The sequence below is a fragment of the Aulonocara sp. 'chitande type north' Nkhata Bay genome, linkage group LG7, assembly GCF_057382095.1.
Source record: "Aulonocara sp. 'chitande type north' Nkhata Bay isolate Kocher_YH1m ecotype deep benthic linkage group LG7, A_spYH_male_GT1.1, whole genome shotgun sequence".
Lineage (NCBI taxonomy): Eukaryota > Metazoa > Chordata > Actinopteri > Cichliformes > Cichlidae > Aulonocara > Aulonocara sp. 'chitande type north' Nkhata Bay.
In genome coordinates this window covers 23,294,798-23,310,530 of record NC_141350.1, presented here as the reverse complement: position 1 = coordinate 23,310,530, position 15,733 = coordinate 23,294,798, and the positions used below count along the sequence as shown (strand labels likewise).

Genomic DNA, 15,733 nt, shown 5'->3' with positions numbered 1-15,733 from the left:
TTTCAAAGCTCATTAAACTATGCGTGATGTGTCGAGTGAGGACTTCTAAGTTCCTGAGATAGAGCTGTCTGACAATCTGTTAATGATTTACAAAAAATAAGGTTCCACCTGCTGTTCAGTGTAAGTACATGCCTAAAAAAGAGAAGTCAAGCTGTGTAATACTGTTAAAAAAATTTCAGACGATCATCATCCCTGAATTGAGTAAAAAGAATCTACCACCTGTGTGAGGTTACTCTAACAAATGCAAAATGAACTGGCAAAAAAATTAGATGGACAAGAAATTTAATTAAATACTATAATATTAACTACAAGCTCTCGTTTTTGTCATTAAGTCATTTTTGGTGAGTTTTAAACGAATCTGTGAGAGTTGACAAATATGCTCTTTGGAGTACCTTGCTGCCACCTTGTGGTAAATTATAAAAATAACAACGGAAAATATACAGATTACCTATTGACCTAAGAGGTACATATATCATAAAATATGACCAAAATTGTGCATTAAAGGTGTATAGACTGTTATATATATATAATAATAGTCTATACACTATAGTGTAATTACAAGTAAAATAAAGAGTAACTTTTAAAAATCTTATAACTCTAACAGGCAGCACAGAAAGTGAAGCACCTAAATTATAATGTCATAATTTACACCCTCTGTTTCATGCAGCGATATGTCAAAATCTACAAAGCAAGAGTAAACCACAGTTTTGTCCTGAAGAGTTATATCAGAATTATACATAAAGTGTGAAATGTGCCATAGTATGTTTTTTGTATGCGGTACCACGGGCCACACTTTGAGAAACCTGGCTCTAGAGCTTAAATGATTAAATATTTATATTTTAACATAATACCATTTTGGAACTTTTTATAGTAAATCTGTGTGTGTGTGTGTGTGTGTGTGTGTGTGTGTGTGTGTGTGTGTGTGTGTGTGTGTGTGTGTGTGTGTGTGTCCCAGAAAGATTCACAATTTTGCCTGAAGATGCTTCACCATCTGGGAAACTTATGGGACATAATTCTTCTTTCAGGATGAACAGATATGCAAATAAATATTATGCATAGTAAACAGAAGGAATATCATTATGCTGCAGAGGCGCGGGGCTGACTGTAAATAAACAAAGTGCAACCATGTATGAAGCACAGTAATCCATGAAGAATGTCCCTGCTCTGGTCGGAGAGTGTTACAGGTGTCGTCTGCACTGCAGCTTCTTCTCTGCGTGAGTCCCCTTCAGGTGTTGAGGTTGCCAGAAATAAACAGATGGCATGATTACTGATGGAGCCAAACACCAAATGAGTTTTCAGCTCACAAGAACTAAGTTCAATGCTTTTCCTTCATTTTTATTCATCCTGTGCACATCCTAAACCTCATTTTCAGCAGCAATCTTCTGGGACATTTCTCCTCATGCTTCGGTTCAGGTGTAAGTGTTTTTTCACCTTTTACTTTGTGATGTCTTCTTCTTAAGGCTTACATTATATTCACTTATATCTGTCTCCAGGTAGCTTCCAGTCTAATGTATTGTCCCTTTCATCCTTTTCTCATCACATTCACTACCTCCTCTTGCTTTTTTTTTAAAAAAAATCACCTTCTGCCACCCTGACCTCCTACCATCATGTGCAATCCAAATCACTCTCACATCAGCGTCCCCCTGCACTTTTAGAAGAGAAAGATTACAGAACCACTATTTTTCAACCTTATAGCAGACATCTGTTTATTAATATTCCTATTTCTTCAATTACTTGGAAATATTAGGACCTGATAAGTTAAAAAATTGTAAGCATGAATTTATTTGACTGTGCCTGACAATAAAACTTAATTAAGCAAACTCATGCCAAGATCAGACTGTGCAATGTTCAGAAAAACTGCAAAAAACCCAAGAACTACATCTCACTCTATAGGTCTCAGTTAGCATGTAAAATGTTAAAGTTCGTGAGAGCAAAATTGGAAAAAGACTGAACAAGTATGGCTTGTTTGGAATCCTTCCCAGAAAGCCTCTTCTCTCTGAAAAGAACATGGCAACATGGCGTAGATCTGCAAAGTTACTAATGTAAACAAACAGATGAGACCAACATTTGGCCATAATGCACAGAACCAAACACAGCCTATCAGCACAAACAGCTCACACTGACTGTCAAGCACAGTGTTGTCGGAGTGATTGTTTTGCAGCCACAGAGTCTGGGCACCATGCAGTCAACCATGAATGCCTCTGCATGCCAAAGTATTCTAAAATCACATGTGAGGCTGTTTGTTTTGCCCAGACTGGGTCATGCAGGACGAGGATGCAGCTCAGGAGAGCAGATCGTCTACTTGTTGGAAGGTTGGTGCTTCAAACTCTGGTTGCTCCAGTCTGCATGCCAAAGTATTCTTGGGCAAAACACTGAACCCTAAATTCCTCTGATGCATTTACTGAATTCAATTCCATTCAATTTTATTTATATAGCACCAAATTACAGCAACAGTCACCTCAAGGCGCTTTATATTGTAAGGTAGACCCTACAATTATACATATAGAGAAAAAAAACCAACAATCAAATGAAATGATTGATTGAGTACAAATGTGCATGAATGTTAGATAGAAAGCACTTACGTGTAGAAAAAAGTGCTAGTTTGAATGGGTGACATGTTGTATAAAGCGCCTTCAGGGCTAAAGTCGAGCAGAAAAGTGCCATATAGTAACCAGTCTGTTTAACAATGGCTGAAAAAGAAAAGTCACAGTCCAGACTTAAACCTGATGAAATGTGACATTGAAAGCTTAAGAGAGCTGTGTATATCCAAATACCTGCAAACCTCAATGAACTAAAGCAGTGCGATTGATAAAAGATGTTTTGTATGTCATTCAGTGAAAATTACAGGGAGTGCAGAATTATTAGGCAAGTTGTATTTTTGAGGAATAATGTTATTATTGAACAACAACCATGTTCTCAATGAACCCAAAAAAGTCATTAATATCAAAGCTGAATGTTTTTGGAAGTAGTTTTTAGTTTGTTTTTAGTTTTAGCTATTTTAGGGGGATATCTGTGTGTGCAGGTGACTATTACTGTGCATAATTATTAGGCAACTTAACAAAAAACAAATATATACCCATTTCAATTATTTATTTTTACCAGTGACACCAATATAACATCTCCACATTCACAAATATACATTTCTGACATTCAAAAATAAAACAAAAACAAATCAGCGACCAATATAGCCACCTTTCTTTGCAAGGACACTCAAAAGCCTGCCATCCATGGATTCTGTCAGTGTTTTGATCTGTTCACCATCAACATTGCATGCAGCAGCAACCACAGCCTCCCAGACACTGTTCAGAGAGGTGTACTGTTTTCCCTCCTTGTAAATCTCACATTTGATGATGGACCACAGGTTCTCAATGGGGTTCAGATCAGGTGAACAAGGAGGCCATGTCATTAGTTTTTCTTCTTTTATACCCTTTCTTGCCAGCCACGCTGTGGAGTACTTGGACGCGTGTGATGGAGCATTGTCCTGCATGAAAATCATGTTTTTCTTGAAGGATGCAGACTTCTTCCTGTACCACTGCTTGAAGAAGGTGTCTTCCAGAAACTGGCAGTAGGACTGGGAGTTGAGCTTGACTCCATCCTCAACCCGAAAAGGCCCCACAAGCTCATCTTTGATAATACCAGCCCAAACCAGTACTCCACCTCCACCTTGCTGGCGTCTGAGTCGGACTGGAGCTCTCTGCCCTTTACCAATCCAGCCACGGGCCCATCCATCTGGCCCATCAAGACTCACTCTCATTTCATCAGTCCATAAAACCTTAGAAAAACCAGTCTTGAGATATTTCTTGGCCCAGTCTTGACGTTTCAGCTTGTGTGTCTTGTTCAGTGGTGGTCGTCTTTCAGCCTTTCTTACCTTGGCCATGTCTCTGAGTATTGCACACCTTGTGCTTTTGGGCACTCCAGTGATGTTGCAGCTCTGAAATATGGCCAAACTGGTGGCAAGTGGCATCTTGGCAGCTGCACGCTTGACTTTTCTCAGTTCATGGGCAGTTATTTTGCGCCTTGGTTTTTCCACACGCTTCTTGCGACCCTGTTGACTATTTTGAATGAAACGCTTGATTGTTCGATGATCACGCTTCAGAAGCTTTGCAAATTTGAGACTGCTGCATCCCTCTGCAAGATATCTCACTATTTTTGACTTTTCTGAGCCTGTCAAGTCCTTGTTTTGACCCATTTTGCCAAAGAAAAGGAAGTTGCCTAATAATTATGCACACCTGATATAGGGTGTTGATGTCATTAGACCACACCCCTTCTCATTACAGAGATGCACATCACCTAATATGCTTAATTGGTAGTAGGCTTTCGAGCCTATACAGCTTAGAGTAAGACAACATGCATGAAGAGGATGATGTGGACAAAATACTCATTTGCCTAATAATTCTGCACTCCCTGTATTAGTGGTAATGAGGCCCTCTAGATAAGAGCCAGTAGAGGGCTTATACACCTGCTAGTCAGTCAGAAGGTTTTTATCATCCATTCACATGGAGGACCACTAACAGCAGCACGGGCAGACTCCAGTCCTGCTAAACATTCTCCCGAGACTGTTAATGTGAAAGAGCAACTTGATAAAGCAGATAACTGTTTTGTTTTGAGCATTTCCTTCTCCACCTTTTTACACCTTTTCGCTAAAAGGATGAGCACACTTTGCCATCATCGCTGACCAAAGTACAATTAATGAGTACAGTGCAGTTTTATTTATATAGCAGTAATTCACCATAACAATCCTCTCAAAGTGTGTTCTATGTTACAGTAAAGATCCTACAGAGAGAACCACAGTGCTCAAGAATCACTACAGTTATTCACAGACTGTATATAGCATGCAGTCTGGGCTCTAGATAAAGAAATATATTCCAGAAAGGATTCACATTATTAGTGCTAAAAGTCATGTGCTACATATGTGTTATTAAACACAAATATACATGTTTCAATGAATAAACTAAACTATTTTCTTACCTTTATCTCATTGATGAGGACAACATTCACTGTATCTGACTGGCCATATGCTCCCCCAGCACACCACAGCATAGAAAAGTACTCCAGCAACCACTGACTGGTAAAACATCCTCAGGAGCTTCCTGCAGATGTTAAAAGACCTCAGCCTCCTGAGGAAGTACAGTCGGCTTTGGGCTTTTTTATACAGGTGCTCTGTGTTGCATGACCAGTCCAGTTTATTGTCCACCCACAGCCCGAGGTACTTGTACTTGTTGACCACCTCCACCTCCTCCCCCTCTATCTGAACCGGCAGTGGACCTTCTCTGGACCTCCCGAAGTCCACAACCAGTTCCTTAGTCTTTGAGGTGTTGAGTTGCAGGTGGTTTGTGTGACTCCATGCGACAAAGTTCCTCACCAGACTTCTGTACTCCTCTTCCTGATCATCCCAGATACACCCCATGATGGCCGTGTCATCTGCAAACTTCTGAATATGGCATAATTCAGAGTTGTAGCAGAAGTCAGAGGTGTACAGGGTGAAGAGAAGAGGGGACAGCACAGTTCCCTGTGGTGCTCCTGTGCTGCTGACCACAGTGTCAGACGTGATGTCCTTCAGCCTGACGTACTGTGGTCTGTCGGTGAGGTAGTCGGAGATCCAAGCCACCAGGCAGGGGTCCACCTCCATCCTGTTCAGTTTTTCCTGAAGCATACAGGGCCGGATGGTATTAAAGGCACTGGAAAAGTCAAGAAACAGTATCCTGACCGTGCCTTTTCCCCCATCCAGGTGTGAGTGGGCTCTGTGTAGGAGGTACAGGATGGCATCCTCCACTCCGACACCCGCCTTGTATGCAAACTGTAGTGGGTCCTGGGCATGTTGTACCTGTGGTCGGAGGAAGTTGAGGAAGAGCCGCTCTAGAGTCTTCATAAGATGTGACGTCAGTGCCACCGGTCGGAAGTCATTCAGCTCATTGGGCCGGTTCTTTTTGGGGACCGGGACGATGCAGGATGTCTTCCATAGGGCGGGCACTCTCCCCAGTCGCAGACTGAGGTTGAAGACTCGTTGTAGCGGCTCCCCAAGTTCAGCAGCACACGCCTTTAGCATCCTAGGACACACCTTGTCTGGGCCTGCTGCCTTTCTGGGGCGAAGCTTCCTCAGTTGCCTCCTGACCTGATCCACTGTGACACTGGGAGATGTTTGGGAGGAGGGGAGGGGGGGAGATGTCTTGCTGCTGAGAGAGGGATTGGAGGAGGGGGGTGTCATGGTGTCAGGAAGGGGGGGAAGCGAGGGAGGCAGGAGAGTGGGGGGAGGACTCTGTAGTGAAGGTGAGGGTGAGGGTGGGGGGGTTGTGGGCTGGTCAAACCTGTTGAAGAAGTTGTTGAGTTCGTTTGCCTTCTCCACAGTCCCCCCCACTGTGCTTTTCTTGGTGTTGTGGCCTGTGATGGTTTTCACACCATTCCAGACCTCCCTCATATTGTTCCTCTCCAACTTCTGCTCCACCTTCCTCCTGTAGGTGTCCTTTGCTTCCCTCAGGCAGCGTTTCACCTCCCGCTGTGCTGCTTTCATCTCCTCCTTCACTTTGCTCCTGAAAGCCTTCTTCTTCATGTTGAGGACAGCTTTGACTTCCTGTGTTACCCACGGTTTGTTATTAGGATAACACCGTACCGTCTTAGCAGGGGCGACTGTGTCCACACAAAAGTTGAGGTAGTCTGTAAGACAGTGTGTCGCCCCCTCTATGTCCTCACCATGTGGGCTCAGGAGCACATCCCAGTCTGTGGTGTCATAGCAGTCTCTCAGAGCATCCTCCTTTTCTGGGGTCCATCTCCGGATGGAGCGCGTTGTGACAGGCTGCCTTTGGACGAGGGGTGTGTATTGTGGCTGTAGGTAAACCAGGTTGTGGTCTGACTTCCCTAGTGGGGGGAGGGGGGTGGCTCTGTATGCATCTCTCACATTAGCATACAGTAGGTCAATTGTCCTGTTGCTCCTTGTGGGACAATTCACAAACTGGTGAAAAGCAGCCAGAGTAGAATCCAGTGTGGCATGGTTAAAGTCTCCAGATATAATAATGAAAGCCTCGGGGTTTTGTGTCTGAAGTCTTGCTGTGACTGTGTGTATTTTCTCACAGGCAGCTGTTGCGTCGGCCCTCGGAGGGATCTCAGGAGATTAAGAGCATTGATATCTGGCTTGTGTTATTTGTATGTATGAATCTATGCAATATATTTAAAATGACACTGCAGAAATAACAGTAACATTAAAAATATATTTGGTGCAACCAAAGTCATCTAATCTAACTGTTAAAACCTTTGTATCAGAAATAACAGACTAGGAAATAAAAAGCACAAGTTTTTTTTCATGAATGCTGGATGAAGTTCACTGAAGATGCATAAAGATAAACAAAATCAGTGGGTGATTCTGGTGGCAGCATTCTTATTTTAATGTGTTTTATAAAACACAACTACACAACTTTCTTGGATCTGTATTTTTTCAGCATAATAAACTGAGGTGGGGAAAAGAAAAACTGTACACCAACAATAAAAAAACAAAGACAAAAACAAAGAAACACCCCAAAACAAAACAGATATTAACTAAGAGCAATCAGTTACTTTTCCGTTTCATAATGTCAGAATTTCTGGTACGTATAGCATTCATTCACACAAAGATCTTAATGGATTTTTTGTGGGGGTGGGGGGGACGGTTTACTTCACGATAAGATGGTCCTATATTGTTTAATCTGTAAGGAAATGTAGGAAAGTTGGCTTGGTTCCTGTTTTTGTTTAGTTTTTTTTTTTAATTATTTTATTATTAGTTATATTTATTACTTTATTTATTTATTTATTTATTTATTTATTTATTTATTGTTATTTTGACTTATAAATACTACAGCAGACACATTTTCTACAGTTTTTTTTAAAAATCCAGATCATTCTTGAATGTATACAAAAAATGATAAGGAAAAAAATGAATGGAAAAATGATAGGGAACGAATTAATTTATAGACCAAACATTATTTATTTTGAATCTTTTCAAAACAAGTTTCAGAAGCGGGTAAATGTTGTGTAGGCCTAATATTTATTTAATTAATTAATTGTTTGTTTGTTTGTTTGTTTATCAATAATCTTATTATTATTACTAACGCAAACGACTGACGTAAGGTCGTCACACTCCAACGTCATGAAGCCGCGCCAGTGTTGTGGTACCAAGACAAACAGAAGCTAAAAGCGAGGCTAGTGGTGAAATTTGGATGGTGCCTCCTACGTGGACTCTGCACTGTTTGGTAAGAAGCACCTACGTGTCACAGTTGCAGCAGAGGATCATATTTATCCCATTTTTATTTATTTATTTTCTACGTTTCGCTTCTTCTGGTATTGGTTAAGTTTCAAGCAAAGTAATGCAGCTAGTTGTTAGCAGAGTGCTCCTCAGTAATATTACGCTGTTACTACAGTTGTGAAGTTTAAACTGAGGTTTACTGTCTGGAGAGGTCTAAAACTCTGCAGCTATAAGTACTTTCGAAGAAGGAGCGCTGCTGCTATGCGGTTCTTACGTTGAAGTCTAAAATAAACGCCGACGTTGTTAGCGTCGCTGGATGTTGATGCTAATTTAGCTAATACAGCAGAGCTGCTGCCCTTGCGAGCATTTGGCTGTTTATTTTTTTTTTATGACTTATAGATTATTGTCAGGTCTACGTGAGGTTTGACACATCGATATGTTCTATGTATGCATGCAGCCACAGGAAGTCTCGAGGTAGCTGGTGGGAGAGGATGAGTTTGTTATTACCTGATAGTCATCTAAGTGTTTTTAATTATCTAGTCGTGTTTCATTAATATTCTGTCCCTTTCCAACTAAGTTTTAAAGGGATTACTAGTGTAATAGTAACTTTTTAGACGAGCAAATACAAAAATAAAAAAAATCAAAGGCCGGGGCGAACAACTATAACAGTAAAGTACACAAGAAAATTCAGCTAAAAGCAATACACAAACCATTATGAAACCATAAGTGATGATTAAAGGAAAAACGCAAAAAACAAACAATATCATGTGAAAGCAATTTGATAAACGTGTTTGTTAGAACTAGGGCTGCTCGATTATGGCAAAAATGATAATCACGATTATTTTCACTGAAATTGAGATCTTGATTATTTGACGATATTTATTTAACAATAACAATGTATTGAATAATGACTTTAAAGATTGTCAAAAAATAATATAAAATAGTGTGCAAATACTGATAACAGTGCAAATGTTTGCAATATAAAAAATAAATGAAAAATGTAAACATCTATGTTTAAGATAAGATAACCTTTATTATTAGTCCCACACGTGGGAACACGTGAACTTTGCAGTGCTGCTCTGTGGTGCAGCTACGACACCGTAGCAAAGTTTACACACTATGTCTACTTGATCCACGTCTGACTCCGCGAACCCATAATGTTTCCACACCACTGAAGTTTTTTTTTACCTCTCTTTTCAACCAACGGCAGTCACTCTCCTCTCCAAATAACTTCTGCTTAGCTTTCCGAGCTTCCCTCAGGTCCTCTTAATTGTTGTGTGCGCTCGATTTGCCACACGGAGCAGCGCGAGAGTAAAGCACGAGGGAGGGTCTAATAATCGCTCAGTCATTTTTAATGATCGTTGAAAGCCCAGATCGTAATCGTGATTAAAATTCGATTAATTGAGCAGCCCTAGTTAGAACGACTAGATGCGTAGATTTAAGCCAAAAATGTGGGATGGCCAAGAAAGCCCAGCTGTGAAGCTAAGGCTGCAAACCGGCTCATTTGGGGCCAATATCTCCGTTAGGAAGCAAGGACCCAAACATGCTTTAAAAGTCAGCTCTAAAATGTACAGAGAGCCAGTAGAGAAAAGCAAAGACTTTGGTGATGTGACACTGTCCACTAAGAAGCTGAGTTGTTGCATTCTCAACCAGCTGAATGTGAGAGGACCTTTAACTAATCCCAGAAAGAAAGGTACACTTCTTTATCTTGGTCCTATGCCTTTTGCTCCTTTTTGAAATTTTGGTTGGTTAAATTCTGGGTCTTGGTATGCTTCATGTACTTGCCATATTCTCTAAGGCCTACGATCATCTGTGCCACAGCATATTTTAATACAGATGAATGCACACTTCATTTTTGTGTGTTTTCACTATATTTTGTATGTCTTTCTTTAACTAGAATATTAATCTAAGGCACTAATAATTTAAGGCAATCATTTCCCACCAGGTTTGGAAGAACTGAATGAGGTGCTGCCTTTTGCCTCTTCTCTTGTGTGAGTTCTACTGCTGCCGGGATGGGTCAGCAGATCTCAGGTCAGGCGGTGATGAACCATCTGCCTGAGAAGCTGGTGAAACATGCCGGATTGGTTCGTGACAGCGGCTACCTAAACTACGAGGAGTTTCTAGCAAGAGTGGCTGAACTTAATGACGTGTAAGTCTGTTAAAGATGATTAGCTTTCCCGTACAACAAATAGCTTTTCTTTAAGACAAACAGTTTTTGTGCAGAATGGATAGGTGGAGAAACTTGACCTATTTCACAAAGTGTACCTTTGGGACTCTTCAAATTGAGTGCTGGCATCAGTACTTTTATGACATATGGGATTTGGCCTTCCTTATTCCCCCAGCATTAGACACAGTTCTGCCAGTTTACCTTTAGCTTACAAACTCCTAGAGGTAATAGCTGCAAGGCATGATAATGCAGCAGAAGGTGGAGTAGAGAAAGGCTTTGTTACAGCAATTCTGAAAAAAAGATTAATGTGACAACAAAATAAACAGCACAGTGCAGTGTTATTGATGAAAATAATCATTGAAAACAACTGAAAATGAAGGCGCAATGAAAATGTTTGTTTTTTTTAACATTCATCATGATGAGAAATAAATCAAAAATCTGCGTGCTTTATGGAGGATGGTTGGAATGGTTTATGGAGATAAACATAACCTTTTCCCCTCTCTCCTGCGTCTCTCTCAGTACGGCCAAGCTAGCTGCTGGACAGCAGAAGCACCTGCTGTTTGAGGTGCAGCCAGGATCTGATGCTACAGCCTTGTGGAAAGTGGCTGTCAGGGTTGTGTGTACCAAGGTGAGACCAAAGAGCCTTCCCCACATGCCAACAGAGGCATCTGCATACACATTTATGACAGAGAGGGACAGATGTGAGTGAAACCATACTCCTGTAAATTGTGTTTATATGAGGAAACCATGCTCTGAGGGATCTCCTGGGATGTCTGCAAGTGTTAAAACCAATTTATTGTTTGGAAATGGACTCTTATCAGAATGATGTTTACTATTTCACAAAAATCAAGCCCTTTCTGGGGATCATAATAATATTACAGGGTAGGTGAGGGTAATAGATCTCTGACAGTTTAACTCATTGTTCCACATCGGTTTTTAACTTTAAACGTAATGTAACACTGCCACTGACCAGGCAAAAAAAAATAGAAAGTTTTTGTTTCTTCATAATTAATATGAAGAAACAAAAAGTTGTGTATGTAGTTGGTTGCATTTGTTTGTGTCTGTCTGTTAGATGTCAACTGTCTGCAGTTTCCAAGATATCATTTTCAAATTTTGTGTGATGGTAGATACTAATAACAGCTTGAGTCATAACATGACACCATAAAGTTCCACAAAATCACATACTGCATGAATAGATGTTAAAGTCTCATGTTTTTACAGGTTATAGAAGCTAAAAGATGTCAGCCAATTCTGCTCCAATCATATGGTTAAAATAATAAAATGCACAGTTATAGTATGTAATGCTTCAAGGTCAAAGTTTAGAATCACATGAATTAGGAAAAACTTTCCATCGGATCATTTCCAGATTCTAAAGCAGTATAATAGTCATTGAGTAGCATAAGCACTTCCTTTCTTTGAACTCTTTAAAACATTATTTTTTAATACATTATAATCACAATGACCAACAAGATTAATATGCTACACTAGATTTCCATATTAACAATGCTCACATCAGCACAAATGATCTATGAGAACTACTTACATCAGCACGTTGTCATGAAAACATCACAGTTTTAGTATAACCTTTGCCCTTTGGTGGGAGTTGCTCTGTGAGTGCTCTTGTGATTGCCTTTGCTTCCCTCCAGATCAATAAGGAGAATGGCATGGTTGAAGCATCGCGGATCATGAACCTGTATCAGTTCATCCAACTCTATCGTGACATCACCAGCCAGGCAGCTGAAGTGTTGTCTGTAGAGGGTGCCACTAAGGGCCCCTCAACCGAGCTTCCCTCCACTGACTCCTGCCAGGCCAGCATGTGGATGGGCAGGTCAGTTACCAGGAAATGGACAGCTATGATATAAAGTGCACACACAACAATTAGATTTTCATGACGTTTTTTAATAGTGAAGATGGACAGGGATTATGGGAAAAGAGAGCAGTGGTACAACATGCAGCAGAGGTCTTTGTTCAGCGAATGCACTCACTTGTAATCATTGCCAGATTTTGAAGGAGAGTTTTCCTACAACAGACCTGAAAAAATATAGAATATTGGACTTTTGTTTGTCAGCTGAGCAGTAATGATGTTTGTGAACATATGCGCTATTAAAAATGTTACACTTGTGCAAATATCAATGCTGTTTCCAGCTTTAGCCTCCAAGTGCCCAAAATGCAGTCTCCCTGCTCAGCACATGTGTTACTGATGCAAGACTACAGAAAATGTTTTTTAATGCCCCACCATCTGCATGAATTATATATTTTTAAGGTTGTTTTTTTTTTGTTTTGTTTTTGTTTTTGTTTTTTTACAGCTGAGCGATTCCTTATTCTGTAAAGTTGAGGGGGGCAGTGACTGATGGGTCATTTTAAGGCTTTTACACATTTTTATAACCCCGAGAAATATTTATCCTCAGGCGAATCCTGAGCATAAAAAAGTGTTTCTAAAACACTTCTTATGCTTTTTGTTTTCATTTCTAAAAAATGAAGATAAAGTGTGCCTAGCGTTAAAGAAAATAATGAAATTGTTTTCCCCTCTTCTGTATACATTTCCATGCAGAGTGAAGCAGCTGACCGATGAAGAGGAGTGTTGCATCTGCATGGATGGAAAATCTGACCTCATTCTGCCCTGTGCACATAGCTTCTGTCAGAAATGCATTGATAAATGGTGAGATAATCAAATAAGCTTGAATTATTCAAATTCATCTATAGCGTTGTAAAACATTAAATTACACACCCTCTTCTGTTTCTGTAGGAGTGGCCAGAGCCGAAATTGCCCAATCTGCCGTCTGCAAGTGACTGCTGCCAACGAATCGTGGGTAATGTCTGATATCCCCACAGAGGATGACATAGCCGGCTACATCCTCAACCTGGCTGATGAGGCGGGCCACCCACACAGGCCTTAACATGCAGAATACTGAGCCAAGTAGATAGCAAAGGGAAATATACCCACTTCAGTAGACTTTACATACTGAAACACAAAACACCACTTTCACTGAGAGGTTTCTTTCCCCCCCCTAAAGAGTAAAACAGAAAAGAATCCAGCAGGTGTCTTCTCTTTATATTCTTTGTGATAGCTTCTGAAAATCTCCTCTTATAAGTCCTAAAAATCCCAGGATGCTTTTTGAAACCAGAGTATTGTTGATGATGTACTTTATGGAGTTTTGTGATATGTTGTTTGAAGTGAAACAATTGTATTTGTATATTACAATAAATTGTAACATTTTAATGGAACCCAGAATAACCAAATGTTGCTTAAAGTACTACTAAGAGGTGGTTGGGATTAACTAGGCACTTTATAAAACAAATGCTGATACATGTTGACATTGCCTTCCTTCGATATGAATGAGAGAGACACAGTTGCACTTCCTTGTAAAGTTTGATAAGTATGACTCTCATTCATATAATTTAAATCATCACTTTGATATTTTGGGAAAGTGTCTTGTTTGCTGTCCAGGGAAAGTCAGATATCTGTAGGACAGCAGTTAGATTATCCTCATACAAAGACTGGAAACAAGGAGAAAGGGCTGGCTGTAGTCAGTTTTATCAAATCATCTTTGAATTTGTTATATTTAACTATATCTAAATGTGAAAAATAGAGAGGTTTAAAGGTGATTTTTTTTTTTGCTGTAGACTGATTCATGGCTAAGTTGCTTCATGAAGTCATTACAGGACTGTTTTCAACTTTGGGACAGCATCAGGCTCTTTTCATTCTGTTTGTAGTCTCTGTGCTAAATTTGGGAACTGACTCTGTCCTTGCAGTGAACATACAGACAGTAAATTGGTATTGATCAAATCTTAAACCTCTGAGCAAATAAGCATCATTTCCCAAAATGTCCTATTCTTCCTTCATGTGCAAATCCAAGACACCAAACATACTTGTCGTATTTGCCAGGGCTTCTGGACAAGCAGTAAAGTGAAAATTTATGTTCCATCTATAAAGCTGTTTGGATGTCTGTGCAATGTATCCCTGCATGTTTGTACCCCACATGACATGGACCATGAGCTGTGTTATGTGAATCTGTACTAAAATCCTGTTCTGGTGCAGTTCAGGACACAGGACTGAATAGGCTCATGTGATTTTAAGGACTTGGCTCGTTGTGGTGTCTTAACTGTTGTAAATCACCTTGCCTGTCACATAAGTTGTTCTCCTCTTTTTACTTTTATGAATTTTTTTCTAATTATTTTTCTCTCATCTTTATTTACACTATTTTAATATGAATTCTGTAGAAATCTTTTAGTTTGCACTCCCAAAACTGCACTCTGTGCTTCGACGTGACTGTAATTAAAAGCAACTTAATGACTGAGAGAGAGGCAGCTTGTAGGGGAACAGTTAAGTAAAATCACTGAAATTGTGTTTTGTTTTCGTTTCACCCTGGGTCTAACCGATCCCTAGTGGCACTTTCAGTTTAAGTTGACATAGCTGTGACACTCGAAGTTGATTCTTCCGGAAATATTTTATTAAATGTGAATATGTATGAACCTTATAGATTTCATTTCTGTTTTACTCAAATCCAATTCTTCATTTAAAGTTGTATTAAAGAAATGACTTATTTAGATCTTTGTTGTGTGAAGTTCAGTGAATTCTTCAGTTTAGCATTTTTCACATTTATTTTAGCAATTTATTCCTATAGTTTTGAAATATCAGTAATATTTCAGTTCTGTTCATTTTGTTCGACCTCACTTCTCTGGGTGCTTGTGCGTAGTTGATGGAGATGATTATATTTGCCTTCATAAATGTTATTTTGGCGCTTTAATCCTTTCATTCAAGCTGAAATAAACACACCCCAGAGATGTTCAGCAGTAAGAGAAGTCTTTTACAAGCTCTTTAGCAAACTGTGTCTGATCTTGTTGCATGACTGCATGGTCCATTCAGAAAAATGTCAAAGAAAGTTTTTAATATTTACATTATAAAGTTTATGAACATATCTATGTTTTTAGGGCATATTTTTAAACATGCCCTAAAAACATAAACTGCTGTGTAATGTGATGTTGCAACCATAAGATGGTAGCATTATCCTGTATTCCTTCTGGGGTCCTGGCATAGTACAGACATTGTATTTGTTATAGTGAATGAAGGGAAGTGTAATAACAGAACCATTCTTACTGTATTATCCTTAATAAATAGACACTCAATTTTTGGCACTTTATGACTGTTGAATTGAAAGTTTTTGCAACTTTTGTTAATAAGTTGTTTCATATGCAATAAACTGTATAAGCTACATTTTTATACAGCTTATTCTGTTTGGAAACAAGATTTTCTTTGGCAATAAAAGCCTAAGTGATGTAGCCTACTGTATCAGACTGGTGTTAAGATGTATAGGAAAAAATCATAAATGCTTAATCTTATGAGTTTTACATGGCTA

At 39.6% G+C, this 15,733-nt stretch overlaps 1 protein-coding gene across 1 annotated transcript; it reads left to right on the top strand.

The window, feature by feature from the left end:
* The first annotated feature begins 8,082 nt into the window (after positions 1–8,082).
* LOC147325153 (RING finger protein 141) lies at positions 8,083–15,504 on the top strand. Its single transcript, XM_086299502.1, has 6 exons — positions 8,083–8,216; positions 10,155–10,358; positions 10,896–11,004; positions 12,023–12,204; positions 12,928–13,035; positions 13,123–15,504. The coding sequence occupies exons 2-6, from the start codon at positions 10,222–10,224 to the stop codon at positions 13,271–13,273; spliced, it is 687 nt and encodes a 228-aa protein (XP_086155628.1). The 5' UTR covers positions 8,083–8,216; positions 10,155–10,221; the 3' UTR covers positions 13,274–15,504.
* The last annotated feature ends 229 nt before the right edge of the window (positions 15,505–15,733 follow it).

Excerpts from the sequence above, each read along its gene's own strand:
- LOC147325153 (XM_086299502.1), top strand. The coding sequence starts at position 10,222 with ATGGGTCAGCAGATCTCAGGTCAGGCGGTGATGAACCATCTGCCTGAG. Across the intron at positions 10,359-10,895 it reads GTGGCTGAACTTAATGACGT|TACGGCCAAGCTAGCTGCTG; the intron begins GTAAGTCTGTTA and ends CGTCTCTCTCAG. Across the intron at positions 11,005-12,022 it reads TCAGGGTTGTGTGTACCAAG|ATCAATAAGGAGAATGGCAT; the intron begins GTGAGACCAAAG and ends GCTTCCCTCCAG.